This window comes from Astyanax mexicanus, chromosome 5 (assembly GCF_023375975.1).
Source record: "Astyanax mexicanus isolate ESR-SI-001 chromosome 5, AstMex3_surface, whole genome shotgun sequence".
In the NCBI taxonomy this organism is placed as follows: domain Eukaryota; kingdom Metazoa; phylum Chordata; class Actinopteri; order Characiformes; family Acestrorhamphidae; genus Astyanax; species Astyanax mexicanus.
This window is the reverse complement of record NC_064412.1, coordinates 26589333-26608110: the sequence shown is the minus strand read 5'-3', so window position 1 is coordinate 26608110 and position 18778 is coordinate 26589333. Positions and strand designations below refer to the sequence as shown.

The window sequence follows — 18778 nt, the reverse complement described above, 5'->3', positions numbered from 1 at the left end:
TGCCACTTTATTAGTGACAATAACAAAATCATGGCAATGAAAAAATTAAGAAAAAACTTTGAAAACAAATTGAACACATGAGAGGGAAACATATGTGAAAAGTAGACAGAGGTAGGTTTGAGGGTTTTGCTCAGGAGGAAAGGAAGATTTAGGGGAGAGAGGGGGCTGTTGGGGGTAGGAGAGAGAAAAAGAGAGTCCCAGCAGCTCTGCTGTCAATCTTATCTGTCAGTGAAGCATTAGAAACCTGCAATGCTCCGCCAACAGCTGCAGCAATTTCTCGCACGCCAGGATTCCACCGTCCGTGAGAATGACGAATGTTTCTTCAACAAAAACGTCTTTCCACACGGACAAGAACCAAAACATGTTCACTCGCTCCCAGCTGAGGCCATGATTCTTTTTTTAAAACCAAGAAAAAGCAGAATATGCATCTGATAAATAAGTAAAATGACCGTCTGATAAGTGTGGATTGACACAGCTGTGCAAACGTGTCGCTCGCCCCAGCAGACTCTGCTTTAATATCTAATGATGAGGAGTGAAATTTGGCAAACATTGGAAATTCATTCTAAGATGTTTCGCTGTGGTGTCGAGCGCACTGGGAGAGGAGGCTCGTCAAGGGAGCTAATCTAGGGAAGAAGATATTTTCCAAAAAATGCTCAGCCGTTCCTCTTTCAGATTAGTCGAATCCCACTGGTGGGATCATGAAATGAGGAAATAATAAAATCAACAAATCAACAGGAACAAGGCCCAGTGCTGCAGCACTTCAACACCCCACTGTGAGACACTTAGACCAATTAATTGGAGTCGGAGTTAAAGATTAAAGCAGTAAGAGCTCCAGGCCATAGCTAATTGATTCAAAATTTATGAACCGTAGCGAAGCGAAAGACGAAGAAGGCTCCGAAATGGGTTTCCGTGAAGCCACATGTGGATGGATGGATAAATGAATGGATGGTGGAATGGGGAAAGGGATGCATACTGATTTAGGGTCTATGAAATATACAGTGCTGTCAACACTGAATGCTAATTTGATTTTCCTCATTAACCGAACTGCTGTGGTGTAAAACACAAACAAACGTGCCCACCTGCTGGTTCCTCCGGGCTGCTCGCCGTGGTCGTTGGAGGTGCAACTGGAATTTCTGTTTCCAACAAAGAACAAAGAGTTAGCAAAAACATAATGGTTTCACCATAAACAACACATAAACTTGGTAACAATCATGTTTTCCTATATAAGCATACATATTATCTTATACAGCCTGTATAAACTGTTAATAATGTTAATAATGTCAGCTTTTTTAATGCAATACACAATTTCATGTAAAAACCTGTAATGACCTGGCATGATATAGTATATATGTGTTCTATATTACATTATTGCAGTGCAGTCAAAAATGTCATATATGATAAGCCCATAAGCATGCATATAATTCATTTTAAATAGGATTCATAAGAAGTTATGTCTAGTCTAGGCATAGGCTTAATCTGTGTCTGGACTCAAAGTATTACGTGCTCAGAGCATATTTAATTCTTTTACACTAAACTTTGCATCGCTGAACAAATTAAAATTGGGACTCGGATTAAACATTGAGGAACAGCTTCATTTGCTTAAGTTGAAGAGACTTGATTCTTTCGTCCCTCTTTTCATCGGTCAGTTTGTTCACACTGAAAGGAAGTCACACTTACAATAGGCATGCATGGGGCAGTATCGTCTCCAAAATGAGATAAATAACAATGGTGGTACAACTTGTTTAAAAACATGTTGGCACAGAATTTGCCAAGAAATGTGGGGGAAGTAAAGATAACAGACAAAACAAAGGCCCGAAACAAGACTGAACATTGAGAGAGGAAGCTGTTTGCTATAAAGAAGGTGCTTTTTAAAGGAGTGAGCAGGTGCTTTGTGGAGCTGGTGGGCGTGCATGGAGAGAGAAAAGGTCCAGGATGGAAGAAAGAAAGAAAGAATCAAGTCTTCTGTCAAAGCGGTGCTTATCGAAGTCAATCATCTTCATCGTCCATCTGTGCTCAAATAGGTCTCATAAACATGTTAGGCAATGACTCAGCAAAAAGCCTGGATGTAAGGAAGGTCGTTAGAGACCAGGGTGCCTTTGCCAAAGAATGAAATTTGATGGTCTGGTCCTTATTATGGTCCCATATTATATTCATAAAATGTTTTAAAAACAAAGCTGATTAAACAGTGGTATTTCAGCTAGGAAAGCCCATTACTCTGTGATGATTTCCTTAAGCAACCAGATTCTCTCTTGACTGCTGAGTTTCCATATTTAGGGGAAAGCATATTGCATGCTAGCTGGATGTAGCGTTGACACGAGCTTGATTCCAAAATGGCTTGTTTTCCAAATTTTTCATGGGGGATTAAATTAATTTGGCCTAATAAAACAAACACAGATTACTTTGCAATTATAAACGAAACCAAATACTTCCAATTAAATTACAAGGACGTCGCACTTTCCAAGTTTCACACATCCGTGCATGCGACTTTCCCAGGAAAATCAAACCTATCATATTCCAGTGAGTTTATAGATTTAATTTAGTCCACTATGCACCCTGCCAGGAGGGTCTCCAGAGTGACTCGTGTCTCTCATTTTCCAAGAGTTTTTTCATTGACAAACGCACAAATTAAAAATGTTTAGTTTCAAGATGAAATCCAGGGCAGTTGCTCCTATCAAATCCTGGCTGAGTTTATTGCCATACCAGTTACATTACTTTGGAAATGTTGGACAATTATGGTGGATGATTGGCATTCTGCTCTGGCTCTGCGCTTAAGGTATTACTTAGGCGGCAACCCAGTAATCAAACCTTAATGAGGATTGTGATCAGTCTTTTAACTCGATCCACATGAAACTGAATCTGCTGTTTTGGTCCTTAGCCTTTCCTGAGAACACTGCATTACTTGAAAATTTCCAAAACCAGTGGTTCCCAAATCTGATCCTAGAGCACCCGTGCCTCGCACAGTTCAGTGATGTTTCTTTGCTTTTAAGCTCAGGAAAAGTTGGTTAGTTAGCTAGTTGGTTAGAAATAAAGGTTCTTTGGAATTTCATTGAAATCTTGAAATGTTCAAATCTAACACACTTGGCTCTAATAGTCAGACACCCTTGAAGGCCTATACTACCTACAGGCTGCAGGTTGGTAAATCTACAGGACTTGAGTGGCCACACCTGCTTTATCTCTATGGGTTTGGACAGGAATTTAGTCTAGTCCAAGCCCCTTATTTCGAACTGTTCTACTGTTATGTTTCCACCAACATAAATCGGTTATAGAAACCGAAAAGTCTACTTGTTTAGGAGCAAGGACCAACTGAAGAATCTCAAGAGAGAAGAATAACTACTTCAGAAATTGAGTTCTGCTCTTAAGTGAGTCTAAAATGAATGGGTTCACATGGAACAATTAAGAAAAAAACATAGTTTATAAATGTTTGATATTTTTTATGTTGAAAATAATACTTATTTCCTCAACACAGAACATCGTCAAATGCTTAAGCACTGTCAATATAATTTTAAAGCTTTTAAAATCCAAATTTAAGCCTTTTAAACATGCTAGCATCTGTACTGCCTAAAAATGGAAATATGAAAGGTGGGAGGTACATTTTCTTTGTTTTTTTTGTGTGGAATACATTTAAAAATGAAAGGAATATCCTAGCTAAGTGAATAGTTACTATTTTTAATGAGAGTTTCAGCCATTTAGCTCCATCCACCAACATTCATGCAATAATTTTCTAATATAACGGGGGAGATAAAAGGCGAGGTATTTCTGCTTCCAATAAAACTGGTGCAAATGCCAGCTGGTTTTCTGAATCAGCCTGAATGGAACAAGATCTAGAACAAGGGTTATTTTGGTGGAAAAGGGCTAATAATGGGTTGAGTTTGAGAACTGTTTTTGTAAATAAGATTAAACCAAACATAATGTAAAGGTTCTACCCCAGTTGACGGTGGTTCTTGGAATGTCCAAACCAGGAACAGTTTAGGAACTTAAATCAGAGCAGAGATGTTTCTTCATACAGTGTTCTCTTGCAAAACCAACAATCTAACGGTCATCTTTAAAATGATGAAAAAAATATTTTTTTAAGATTCTTGTAGTGTTTGTTGGGTGAGCATGAACCCTGGGAGGCTTAATTCTAAATATTTGTCATAAAAAAGTTCTCAAAACCGCTCATTTTGCTACTTTCCAGAACCTTTTACCCTTTAACCAGTTAAAGGCAACTGTTTTTTGGTTTCCTGAGCTTTTCTGAAAGTATAGAACACTAGAACCTGCAGGGCAGGTGTACTCCAGGACCAGTTTTGGGAAGCTGTGTTTCTCCTAGTTTTTTTAAGGTGGTTGAGAGGAGGTCCACGTACTTATGCAGGGGGCAATGGGCGAGCGGCTCTGCTGGTAGCCCTTAGCACAGCGGTTGCATGTGATACCGGTCACACCGTCTTTACATGGGCACTGGCCTGTGGTTTGGTTACAGGTTTTGCCCGCGGCGCCCACGGGATGGCAATCACAGGCTGCGAGGAACAGGAGACAAGAGGTAAGAGAGAGAACACACGTGTAAAGAAACACACACACTCACACACACACACACACACACAGTACATACAAAAAGCACACGTGAGCTGTAGTGGGAGGGCTGGAGCTTGGTGAGGGGGCTATAGGGAGAGTGGACGTTGGTACATGGGGTATCAGAGCAGGACAGTGTGTGTGTTTGTGCTTGTGGCAGGGCAGCAGTGGTGTTCTTGTGAGCATGCAAACACAAAAACTTTCACACTCGTCTTTATTCTTCTCCTTTAGGACGCTCTGCAGAGACATGCAAAAGAGATTTAATGCACTGTAAAGTGAGGGTTGGTGATTGTGAAAGGCGCCCCCTGCAGAAAGAACTTTGGTGAATAAGGAATGTTTTTGTTTATTCCAGTATTTTCCAGCTAACAATGTTATACTGCCTGAACATGGGTCATATCAAAAACCCATATAAAGGTTAGGTCAGAGCTAGTGATTAGGTGCTTTAGAAGTTTTTTTTACTTTGACTATAATACACTATTATTCATTATTTGAATGACTAATATAATCGTAAATATTACAGTATATTGTTGGTATTATTATTGTTCTTATGTTTAAGGGTCATTCTGAGTTTGACATTTGATGCGACTTTAATTAGCTAACAAAAACAATTCACATTAATCAACATCTTTCATTCATAATGTGTTTGAATGTACTGTTCAAATACAGTAACAATAAAGTTCAGTTTTTTTATTCAGTGCAGTATGTGGACCAAATGTCACCAAAGATTGGTCCATAGACAGCATAGTAGCTCGTGGTTAGTGTGGCAACCTGTGGATAACAATAGCTTGTGGCTACAACATTACATGGGGAAGAACAGCTTTATTATTTCAGCATTGGAATTAGAATTGAAATGAAAACATCAACACAAACATTGACCCCTGGACCCCATTGGCATGACTTAGTGCTGTTATTACTGTACTATTTACTTTACTATTGTTTAGTATCTACTATAAAAACAATCAGTCACATTATAATGGTGTAAATGCATTTATCTATCCAAGGTGATTGATGATTGATAACTAAAGACCCTGTACAACCACTCAAAAGAAAAAAATGTATATTGTAAAAAGTTAGTTTTGAAGTTTGAGTCAATGCTATATTAGTATACTTTTAACTTGTGTTCGTTATATTGAGGAAAAACAGTATATTGAGAGTATATGAATCTAAGAATTGAGTGAATTGAGCCCTTCCAACGAATAACCTTTATATCAACCATTTCTCAACTCTCAATTTGTACAGTTTTTTACATTATAAAACTTGAATTTGCTTTATTTAGACTTAATTTTAGCAGTAAATGTAAAACTACAATAATAATAGGAAAACAGATTTACTCAAAGGGAAAAAATGGTTGATGAATTGTTCATTTAAAAATATATATATTATCGACCAGACCTGAAACCTAAATCATGCAGTCTCTCTCTCTCTCTCTCTGAGTGGGTAAAATAGTCCTCATTATCCCCCATTACTCAGCCATAACAGTAAAACCACTGGTAGGTCATAATCTGATTCCTGTGGCACCTGTTAAGAGATGGATATATTAGGCAGCAGGAGAAGAGACAGACTGATATGGCTACACAACTGTGTCAGAACATCTACAAAACTTTAGATAGGTCTTATGAGATGCTCCTGGTATGCAGTGCTCATTATGTAACAGAAAGGTTCCAAAGGAAGCACCCAGAGCTCACTGATGTTCGAGGAGGCCTCACCTCACACTTTGCAACAAAGCTTACATGATCTCTTGCTAGCGTCTTGGAGCCAAATACCGCAGGACATCTTTAGAGGTCTTGTGGAGTCCAGGCCTTGACAGGTCAGATCAGATTGTGTTTTTTTCACTCCATCTTACCAACTTAATGCTTCAAAACCCATCTTTATTGTTCTTCTAAAATCAGTTTTGCCTTCTTTGTGTGGACTAACTGACTTTTTGGGAAAACTGCAAGGAAATAAATGTGTTTTCAGACAAATGTAGATACATGTGGACGAGCCTCAAAGTCCCAAAGAGTTCCAGCATCATTTTGTATACGTTATCAGACAGTATTGATTCAGATTTTTTCCGCAGAACTATAGACAGAGAACGGAGAACCCTGCTTCAGAGCACATGTTCTGCAAAAACAGGATATTCCCACCGTAATGATCATGATTAGCTGTTTGATTTTTTTTCTGCTCAGACCTTTGTGCAGACGCCAGCAGAGTGTGTCGTGTTTCCGCTCTGTATGGGAGGTCTGCTCTCCGCCACATGCTCCACGCTCCTCTCCTCACACTCTCTACTGCCTTTGTACTGGAAGCCTCTTTCAAGTCAGCTTTGGCTTTGTGCTTCTCCGTGGTGGGTGGTTACATAAAAGTTATTCCGCAAATATTCAATATTGTTTTTTTCCCCCCGAATCAAATAAGGCAGCTTTGAAACCAATCCAGGCCTGTTTTTGGCTGATTAAATGAACAGAGTGGGCCCTGAATCAGGTACTGCACCACACTGTGCCACACTTAACCCTTAGAAGTCTCAGTGGAAAGTTCGGTCTGGACCACGTTAGTGTTCATGAGTAGAAAAGGAAAGAGACTGGTGAGCCAAGAGTCTTGCTTTGCCGCCTCCAACCCAATGGTACAGAACATCTACATAATTAATGACATGACTAACTGTGTAATGATACAGAACTAACGATGGAGCGTAAACTGGGTGCTCAGAAATATGTCTAGACCTCTAACGGCTGGTGTCTAGTCCTCATAAGCCTGTGATAGTCAAGCTCTCCGCTGTTCTGCATCCTGTCAGTTGTCGCCTCGTAGTCATCAAAGCCAAGAGGCGATTAAACCTAAATTGGCTACATTCTGCAATAGACCACAAATGTTCCATGAACGCCTGTACAGAACCATAAAACAGATCAACGCTGATTGATCTTAAACAAATGGGTGAAAGCTGCTCGGCGAAAAACACAGCACGAGATTCCTTCAGATGCTCAGTTTAACCCTGTCATGATGAAGTTGTGATGTGTGAGAAAGGAATTCCATCTATTTCTGCATGGGAACAAAATCACTCAGAGTGGGTTTCAGAGCGAGTCAGAACTGTTAAAAGAGCTGGTGAATGCAACCAGACATCTAAACCTCTATATATATATATATATATATGGTGGAATAAAATTCTGTAAGAATGAATAAAAAATGGTCCTGCACACATGCACTTGACTGAGTTTAATGCAGCATGTTATCTGAAATGAGTTTAACACCCCTGGTTTAGAGGGCAGTGAAATTCTATTAGTACTAGATTTTGCACAAAGTTCTAAAACCTCCTACAAACTGTGATTAGTCCTATAGGTTGTGGCATTACACATTGGTCAATTAGTAGCTTTTAGGCAAATTGATCACAGCATGTTGAATAGTCTGATTTGATGTGTATTGACAGATGTATGTAATTATGTTAGTTAACACTTTTTTAGTTTTTATCACATAAAAATCAAATTTGTGCCTTCAAGCCCTCTGTCTGAATTTGCTCTGAGGTCCAGCAGTTTAGGGAAGGTACAGCAAGACAGCTTTCCTCCCTCTACCCGTTATCTGTGTGAGACGCTGAGATACGGTTTCCCTCTTATCTCCACACAAGTGGAAACACTTTGTTCTTCCTTATCTGCTGCAGACCGGTGGAGAGGGTGCTAAAGCTCATGTAGTAATTAGCCCCCGATCTCATCAGTCAGTAAATTCTCCTTCAGTCTCCTTCTGCTTTCACTCACGGCTTCTAACGGCCCACTGGGGACCTGCTCCAGTTCAGACCCTCCAAAAATCTACAGCAGATTAAACTCCTAGAGGTTTGGGGGTTTACTTTAGTTTTTGCTTATATACTTTTTTTACTTTTCACCTTAGTTTTTAGTTTTAAGAATAGTTAAATTGCTTGTTTTTTTGTCTTTTCGAGAATTATTAATTTATATTAATTTGTTTGCCTAAACACTTCAGGTGCAGAAACAGAAGCTCTACTGCAGTGCCAGACATTACTCAGTACTTCAGAAGTTTTTAAAGCTCCTGCTTTAGTACTTCTACTCGAGATGTTTGTTTGAAAAGGTACGTTTTTACTTTTACTCCAGGATCAGCCTCTGTTGGAGCACAGGGTGAGGAAGATCTACACAGCTCAGGATGGATGAGTGCAGATAGAGAGAAGTGGGTGAAGTGGCGTTCCACTTAGCACTGAATTGGTGGAGCTTCTCAGGAGAACTGGAGGGAGATACAGATCTCTCACTCTCAGCTGCACTATGTTGCCCATCTTCCTCTTAAACTCAGTCACTTATACTGCAGGGAAGAGGAAGTACTCCAGATGAAGTCCTACATCCCAACAGAAGACGTCTAACCCTTTCATTTCTACAGATGTTTTACAGATGTATCTAAAACACACTAAACATCACTGAACATTAATAATAATAATAATAATAATAATAATAATAATAATAATAATAATAATACATTTTATTTTTATAGCGCTTTTCAGGATACTCAAAGAACATTGACTTATTTTTACTAACATTTACAAATAAAATAAAAATATAAAATAAAAATAACTGAAATGATTATTAAGGATCACATTTTGTCGCTATTATTGGTTAAAGCACTGACAGCTCTGTCAGCAGCAATAGCGTGAGTTGGCTATTTTTCTGCTTAACAGGTAATCATTTAGCTTCAGTAAGGTCCCTTAACCAAAACTAGGTAATTACCCACCACTATTAGAGTTTTATAGAAAGAAAAATGGACTCCAATAGCCATTTAACACACTCACTCGCATTTATTACCAATTGTCCTCCACTGATTCCACATTATTTTAATAAAAAGTTTTTGTCCCTTGGGTAAGGGTTAATGTGTATTTTTTTTAAGTATAAGCTGTTTTATTCAGTGTAAGGTAGGTTTACCTTTTATTCCTGTTGCAATATTGATTCAATCCTATAACTAACTCTCACTCTATTACTCCTCCCAACTCGTCTTGTTCTTCTTTTGAAAATTTAATCTTAGTCTTTAAGATCCACACTGGGGTAGCACACTAGGGTAGCATTCTTTTTCCTTATTAAGGGTTCTGTGTCTGAGCTTTGCCATGTTCGATGCTAACTCTTTCCCTAAACCTTTACTCAGTAGATTAAGAGATTCTTTTTTAAAAAGGTATCACTGCTTAATACTAGTTTTATAAAATCCTAGAATCTTCACTTTCTAACTTGTTTCTCATTGTGTTTTTTATGAACTACGATTACAATAAATGATTCAGCAAAATGTAAAAGTGTTTTGTCACTAAAGTCTGCTTAGCTCTGCGTTCCTCTGGATACTATTACTGACCTGTAGCTATGAAGCTCTGACCTTGTGTAAAGGTCTCACTCCTCCCATACAGAGCGGAGGTCGAGCGCTCCTGAGCTGCTTATGTTAAAAAAAGTCAAAACAAGGAGATGTTGGCTCAGGGCAGTGCTTGAAGTAAAGTGCAGGCACTTCCTTTATTTATATGCTGAATTCCCCCAGTCACCCCCTATCACTGTGATTTTAGAGCAAGGTGACTATCAGTTCTTAGCATTAGCGGTACAATTTTAGTACTATTGTGGCGGCTCTGGGTTGTGTGTGGCTGCCTGTAGGCATGGTTCTGTTCTCCTGTAGGGGTGGGCGATATGGCTCTAAAATAATATCACGATATTTAAGGGTATTTTTGCGATAACGATATACTTGGCAATATAGGAAAACAGAAGAATAAATCATTAATTTCAGGAATATAGTATAATAGTATACCAGTATAATCATAATGTGGCAAAATAAATAATATAGCATAAAATAATATAATGCAGCAAAAAATATTGCAGAATATTTTCATGCATATAAACTAAACAAATATACAATAAATACACTTAAAGCTTCACAGTTAATAATGGACTACTTTTAAGACAAACCATCCCTATTATCACGATATGGATTTTTAATATCATGATATTTCTGTTTCACGATATATTGTATACGATATAATATTGCCCACCCCTATTCTCCTGTGTGCGAGGATGACAGGGGTGGGGCATCTCCCTTGGGAGGGGTTATGCAGAGAGGGTGGGCACCACTCTGGATCTGCCATCTGGGAGACACACAGCTGGGTTGGTGGCCTTTGGGCTGTTTTAGCTCTGTGGGGTAATGGTTTTTAGCTCTCCTAGTCTTGCTAAAGACTGTAAGTGAGTGGCAAGCCGGTTCAATAAAGGAGCTGTTGAGCATTCAGCATGAGTCTCACGGGTCTTCCTTCCTCTTCCACACCACACTATTTTACTATTTTAGCGTTACTATTTTTACTATTGGGACACATGCTCATGATATTGTTTATACATTATACTTTTTTAAAGAGTGAATCTTGCTTTTGCCAGCTAGGCTTACCTTGTATTTACAGACAAGAACAATATTGAGGCCAAGAAGTTGGATGTTCATCACCCCACACCAACCCCCCAACTTATCCCATCCAAAATTATTGGATGGAGCTCCAGAATTCCTGGAAAGACAATTATACACATTGGCATGGCACCAATATGTTTAAGTCTATCTGCTATGTGCTATTCTATTGGCAGTAGTTCTCTACAGGGACAAGACTAGACCTTACTAGCTGTAAGGTTTGGTGTCAGCAATGAGAGCATCTTATTTGATTTTACATCACTGCTTGCTTCTGCATTCTGTGTGGGAATTATTAAAACATTAAATGTAGCTGATTAAACCCCTCCTTCTCAATACCACAACTGATCAACATGTCTCTATATCTGAGATCTTGTAGTATATGTCGTTGCTCTTTGAGGAAAAACACAGACTTCAAATTTTGCTGAATTTTAGTTCACTTTATCATTTAAACATGGCAGCTATATGTTGCATTGTATTAATAATTATTTGACAAATGGCCACATAATAATGCTCCAAAATGACCTGAAATTAAATCTTTTACACTGACTTTCATTAAATTATGAATTGTTCAGATCTTATCTGATATCGAGAGAGTAGAAAAGATTACTGGAAGCTCATGAAGTTACACTTATATACATTTACACTCAGCACCCCAAACACACCGGCGAGAAGCAGAATCCAATCTCGCACAGGTTACTTTCAACCAGAAACAACCGTCCACAAGGAGGACTGCTTCAGGCACTGAGGAGCTGACCTAGGACAGAGTTCCAATTCATATCTGGGCTCACAGTCATACACACACTTACAAAGACAATTTTTTAGAGTATCATGATGTTGTGGGGAATTTAGAGTATTCAATTTACCTGATCTTCATGTGTGTGGACTGTAGTAGACAAACAGAGAGTCCGGAGGAAACCCATGCAGACACGAGGAGAATATAAAAACTCCACCCAGGTAGGGACTTGAACGCAAGACCCCAGTGCTGGGAGGCAAACGTGCTAACCACTAAGCCACCGTGCCTTATGTAGAAAAAGTCCCATTGCATGCAAAAGTAAAATGTAGCTATGACAGTACTGTGTTCTGGTAAGTACCGGCCCACTTTAAGCACTGGTGAACACAGAAAAAATTAAGCAGTTAGCTAGTGATTGATTTAACAGATTTATAATCAGTTTCAGCACAGGCCTCATGCAGCAGCTTCATCCCAGCACATTGCACAATGTGAGAAGTTTCCAACTCTGCCAATCGTTTACCATAAAGCTGTTGTTTGAAGTCTGAACTCCTCTCTCTCCCATTAAAGCAGCACGGCGTGAGCCAGAGGGATAATTTGTGTGCTGCTGGGGTCGAGCCAGAGCCGCTGGTGCTGGGTATTGTAGTAATTAGAGTTTGCTCCGAGTGGCCCTCAGAAAGAGAGAGAGAGAGATAGCAGCCTCTCTCCATCGTTCTGTCAGCTCTTAACTAGATTCCAGTTAAAGACCAGCGTCTGTTTTTATTTGGCTTTGTGGAAGTTCTCCAAAGAGGAGCTCTTGTTTAGAGAAACAGCCGACGCTGAAAGAACAGAGTTTGGTTGCAAAATACATTGCAAAGCCATTTTCAGCTCTGATAGTTTCCACTGTGATAAGCTGCTTGGAGTGAGTTATTCACTCACAACACATTTTAGTGTTGTGCAAGATAATGACTTGACTCAATGACTAAAGACTCAAGTTGCATCACTGACTCACAGCTTGATACAGACTCATGTTTAAATGTCTCCTGATGGCTCAGACTAAATTTGCAACAAATAACATTAGTTGCATGGTTATCTCATTACTCCGCTCTGACTCCAGTAGCATGGCTGACTCAAAACTCAACTAATATGTCTGTTAACTGTTTACTTTGTGACTCAACTAGCGACTTGACTCAGACTCCAGTTGAATGATGTAAGATGAGTTGTATGTTGACTGACTTGATGTTGATTTCACTTAGACTCTGGTTGCATTACTGACTCATGACCTGACTCAGACTCCAGTGGCATGACTGACAAGCGATTTGACTCAAAATTTAGTTGCACAACTGATTTGTGACTTGATTCAGACTCTAGTTGCATGACTGACTCATGACTTGACTCAGAATTGAGTTGCATGACTGATTCGTGACTTGACTTAGACTCTAGTTGCATAATTGACTCGTGACTTGATTAGACTCTAGTTGCATGACTGACTCATGACTTGACTTAGACTCTAGTTGCATGACTGACTCATGACTTGACTTAGACTCTAGTTGCATGACTGATTCGTGACTTGACTTAGACTCTAGTTGCATGACTGACTTGTGACTTGACTTAGACTCTAGTTGCATGATTGACTCGTGACTTGATTAGACTCTAGTTGCATGACTGACTCATGACCTGACTCAGACTCTGGTTGCATGACTGACTCGTGACTTGACTCAGACTCTAGTTGCATGATTGACTCATGACTTGACTCAGACTCTAGTTGCATGACTGACTAATGACTTGTCTCAGACTCTAGTAGCTTGACTGACTCATGACTTGACTCAGACTCTAGTTGCATGACTGACTCATGACTTGATTCAGACTCTGGTTGCATGACTGCGTTGATGAGACTTAAACTCTCTCTTAAATGACTCATGACTCAACTTTTACGAAAGCTAAATGTTGGACTTAAATGACTGATTAATGTGTTAAACTTCTGTTGCATGTCAACTGACTCGCATCTCCATTCATGTTTAATTATGTCTGACTTGAGACATGATGCCCTTTAAAAACTAAGCAACTCATCAGTATTGATTTAGTTGTATGATCATACACTGTCCTTAAACCATGTGGAGCAATTAACATGCTAATTAGCACATATTTGCCTCCATTGCTAAAATTGCTTTGTAGCTCCAAACATGTCTTCTCTAGTGGTGTAAGGGGTTGGAGGAGGTGTGGGACTTTATTCTTTTGGCTGAACCATTGCTTTCACACTTTAATTCAATAATAAAACTGAGATCATGTAAAACAACATCTCTGGAAGATGTTATTAGTGGCTGGATACGTGTTTAACATGAGAAGGATCATCAGGTAATGATTTAAACGCGGTGACTCACGCGGTCACACTTGGTCACATCAAAGCAGATTAAGGCGCTTTAGCTTTTGCCATAGCTTTTGACTTTGTCGGATACTGTAAACCCAAAGGGCCTGCTGGAGGTGAACCTTCTATTTGTCTATTTGTGCTATGTGTTCATGGAAACCAGAGGCTCTAACGAGAGAGGTGATTAGCCTAACTAGCATGGGATCCAATCAGAAAATGAAGTCATTCTCTTTAGCGGCCTGAAAACTCCACCTTCAGACATAACATAGTTTTCCATTATAGACATGAGTTTCTTATCAAAGGGCATGCTGAGGAGTTTTTGCAGCCCACCCCAACCCAAATCCAAACCCACACCAGCACAGAGAACACTTTACAGGACGGCCCCACACCTCAGTGATTTCAGCGTGACTTCAGCTGCGTTCAAACAGAACGCCTCATTTACCCAATCCAATCAGTTTTAAAGTGGTTCGTGCTTCTAGGCTAACAGGCCAACTTTCCCCCAGTTCAGCATAATGAGTGCAGCCCACCAAGACAAGAACAAGATGCACCTCTCTGAGCCTCTCTGAGCGTGTTTACAGTGGAGTTTATGAGGGATGACGGCATCAATCTGCAAAGCCGTTACACAACCTGAGCATTTTTGTATAGAGTATATGTTCTTCATATAGCCCAGAAAAAACGCAGAAGTGTTTCCTTATGTTGCCGAGAAAATTTGCATTGCTGTGTAGGAATAAAAGTAAATGCCTGGCAGGAACTTCTCACGCCTTCAATTACAATTCATACAATTCCTCATTAATGCAGATTCATTACACACATTTCAGCTTATTATTCACCATTACAGTAAATCATTCAATAACTGACACAGAATTAACATACAGGGTGTTTATTATGCTGTAATTTATTTATTTACAAGCAATTTAGGGCCAAATGTGCAGTAATGATTTATCACATTCTGGTGGTGATGGGTTTGGTAGGAGGGGGAGGTGGTTTGGCATTAGGTGGGTTTTATTTTGTTGTTTTTGTTTTGTTTCGTGAACTCCATGAGCAAAGACACAGTGAAAATTGCTAAAAAACTTTAAGATAGATCTCCTGAACTGGTAAGCACTGAGTTTCAGCTGAGATAACTTACCTTAGCTAGGTCATTTTTCACAACCACTAGTAGGGATGGGCAATTTATAAGTCATTTAAATATTTGAGTGCTGCCTTGAATCTCACTTGCAGCTGGGTTATCACTGCAGCGAGTGTTTGAGATAGGTAAAGTGATCCAGACTAGAATTAGCTAACACTGACATGCTACAATATGCTAACATGAACTGCTATCTGTCACAACGGAAGAGCACAAGGGCCAAAAAAGGGCCAAAGCAGCAGCATCTCAAATTTCAGTGTAAATTCTGGCGCACACAAAGGTTTGTGAGATTTGTAGTCCGGTTTGGCTTAGATGTTTTATTTTATTTTTGGGTGCTTCTCTAAATATACATATCGTCGCTATCCAATAAAAAACACTTATCTCCAAAACAGCAACTTTACAGGAGAGAGAAAAAATCTTGTAAACTTTCAATGGAAGTCATAGTAAAAAGAGTTTATTTCAGGTAATTTCGAAGAGTTTCTATTGGTCCGTTCATCAAGAAATTTTGGCACAGTGTAAGGGACAGTTTGTCTGTGTAGACAAATACATTTGTCTATGTAGTAAACTAAAAATCGACAAAAATGGAGATAAGTGGTTTTCATTGGACAGCGACGATATACAAGCACAAAAGAAAAGGGCAGCTAGGTGCTCAGCTCCTACATTCATGTATGAGTGCACCTGCCAGATCGCTCTTAGAGATTACAGAAGATTTTGAGTGTGGAACAGTTTTTTCACATGTGTATCATTTGGATAAAGTGATTTTTTTTATATTGATTTATTTTTACCGCTGCAATTAAACTCAGAAACGAGAAGCCAATGGTCCCCAACTGCTTTCCTAAATTTGGTATAGATGCTTTGCTAGGAAAGAGCTAATGAAGACCTGTTCTTCTTGAAGGATCCAGGCCAAGGCCAGAGAGGATTTTCCCAGGCGTTCGGAAACAGAAAAACGTGAGGAATCTGCAGGAGAGGAATCCCTCATAGGAGCAGGAGTTTAGAGTTAAGAGACACTGCCTGCAGGCATGATACGATTCCCTCACACACACATCTTGCCTGCAAAGTAGGAATCCTGGTTGAGGTGTGGGAATTTCTTTAAACTGTGAAGGAGAATTCTCTCTGCTTCTCTTAGCAAACAATCAAGATGTAGATGATCAGCTATGACAGATTTGGTATGAAAATTTAGGTTCTCTTGTATTGAACTGGACACAAAGTAACAACTTATACTCTTATTACTTTTTTATATAATGTTTCAATTCATCTTATTATATACACTAATACTCCTCAGCATTTACTAACTCTGTTTTGTTATTTTGCATCGACAGAGCAAGTTGCTTTTGTTCCCAGTCACTTCCACTTGTTATAATATGACTGACAGTTGACTGTGGACAATTCAGCAGTGAGGAAAAGTCACAACTGGACTTGCTGCACAGGTGCTGCATCCTATCACAGTACCACGCTGGAATTCATTAAATTCACTCCTTAGTTTTTTCACTAATGTTTGTAGAAACAGTCTGCATGTCTAGGTGCTTGGTTTTATACACTTTTAGGCAGGAAAGTGATTGTAACCTGAATTCAATGATTTGGAAGCATGAGCAAATACTTTTGCCATTATAGTAAATATTATCTCAATAATGACAGCATTTTAATATAAGTTATAGTACATAAACGTATTCCAATTTATTGAAGCATTTTACTGCTAGCTTTACTGTATATAAAGTTCGATTGGTACTGATTTGAATTTGATTTAACCCACAGATGTTGGGAGCTGAAGGCATTTGGTTCTGCTTTATGTGGTGAAAACGAGCTTCCAGATGAATCTGCCTTGTGTTTTCCTACTTTATATAAACATACTTTATATGTCCCTCCCCTTCCAGTAAAGGTGCACCACTGCTCAGGCATCGGCTCTGTGTTTTACAACTGTGATCCCACCTCAGCCTCACCATGCCAGACAGGTAAGCAGAACTCCACATACCTGCAGAAGTGTTTACCTAACATATCTGATCTTCTCTGTGCGTGATGAACACAGTTAACACAACTTTCCAGTTCCACTTCTTCTGAAACCTCTGTGTGTGTGTGTGTGTGTCTTAAGGGCCATGTGGGTGTGAATGAAACACAGCAGTTGAAACGGCTCATTTGGAGCAGCAGATCCCCCCAGGCCCCCCGTAGGAGAGGAATGAGACACTGAAAGAATCAAGTCTTACACCTCAGAAACATGGAATAACAAAAAGAGAAGAGAAGACGTTCCCGCCGTGCGTTGAGACGCGGCATGAGGGCTCACGGGCAGATGATGAATGTGTGTTTGCATTCCAGACAGACAGGAGAATTGAGAGAGAGAGAGAGAGAGAGAGAGAGGTAGGTTGGTGTCAGTTTGGACTGCAGCAGAGTAGAGATGTTGGTTATGCATGTTTGTAATTCCTCTCCACACACTGGTTGTGCACACACTCGTTAATCTGTCTGTAAATCTGAACACTGATGGCGATAACGTGGATTGCAAGGCAAAGCAGCACACTATAACACTTCTAAAACTATGTAACACTTTTTAACATGTTGGAACATTCTGTAATACTATACAACACTATTTAACATTGTAACACAAATACTCTGTTGCACTCCATGTCATGCTGTAACACTATATAGCACTGTAAAAGTGTATAGAACTCTGTATAATTATATAACAGCCTCCAGTTACACTATATAACAAGCTGTATCACCATATATCACTAAACAACATGGTGTAACACTATACAGCGCAAATTAAGAGACCACTTCAATTTCTGAATCAGTTTCTATGATTTTGCTATTTATAGGTATGTTTGCGTGAAGTGAACATTGTTGTTTTATCCTATAAACTACAGACAACATATCTCCCAAATTTGAAATAAAAATATTGCCATTTAGAGCATTTATTTGCAGAAAATGAGAAATAGCTGAAATAACAAAAAAGATGTAGAGCTTTCAGACCTCAAATAATACAAATAAAACAAGTTCATATACATGAAGTTTTATCAATCAATATTTGTTTTTTTAAACATAGTTTTCATGCATCTTTGCATGTTCTCCTCCACCAGTCTTACACACTGCTTTTGAATTAATTAATGCCACTCCTGGTGCAAAAATTCAAGCAGATCAGCTTGGTTTGATGGCTTGTGATCATCCGTCTTCCTCTTGATTATACTCCAGAGGTTTTCAATTGGGTAAAATAAAATAAAAAACTCATAATTTTTAAGTGATCTTTTATTTTTTTCCAGAGCTGTATAATACGCAGTAACACTACATATCCCTCTGTAACACTTAACATACTGTAACACTATATAACACTCTGTAACACTAAACAACATGATGCAACACTATAACACCATAAAACTGTCTGTAACAATATATGACAATCTTTAACAGTCCATAACACTATATAACAGTCTAGCTCTATATTATACACTGTACCACTGCATATCAAGCTGTCACATTCTCAACAATGATATGCTAGTATGCTATAACACACTGTTACACTAGATTTATATTAGCTTATTTGTGCACAATGTCTATCATGTTTATTTGTATGTTTGTTCACATATATAAAAGTAAACAGTATTTTAGCCAGTCATGCAAAGATCAATGACCAATGCTACTGCAGTTGGTGAAGAAAAAAGTACATATTTTCCAAACTATGATTAACTACAAATGTTGT

At 39.0% G+C, this 18778-nt stretch overlaps 1 protein-coding gene and 1 long non-coding RNA gene across 3 annotated transcripts in view; one reads left to right on the top strand and one right to left on the bottom strand.

The window, feature by feature from the left end:
- ntn1a (netrin 1a) overlaps positions 1-18778 on the bottom strand; it is a 70534-nt gene that overhangs the window by 11738 nt on the left and 40018 nt on the right. Inside the window, exons 3-4 of one of the 2 annotated variants that reach the window (XM_007257186.4) lie at positions 4341-4490; positions 1080-1133 (exon numbers count right to left, since the gene is read on the bottom strand). In XM_007257186.4, the coding sequence (XP_007257248.2) occupies positions 1080-1133; positions 4341-4490 (204 nt within the window). The remainder of the gene's footprint in view (positions 1-1079; positions 1134-4340; positions 4491-18778) is intronic. The other variant, XM_022675202.2, reaches the window with a different exon arrangement.
- The window catches only part of LOC125802252 (uncharacterized), a 302998-nt gene that overhangs the window by 275000 nt on the left and 9220 nt on the right, over positions 1-18778 (top strand). The gene's annotated exons all lie outside the window — the stretch shown is intronic.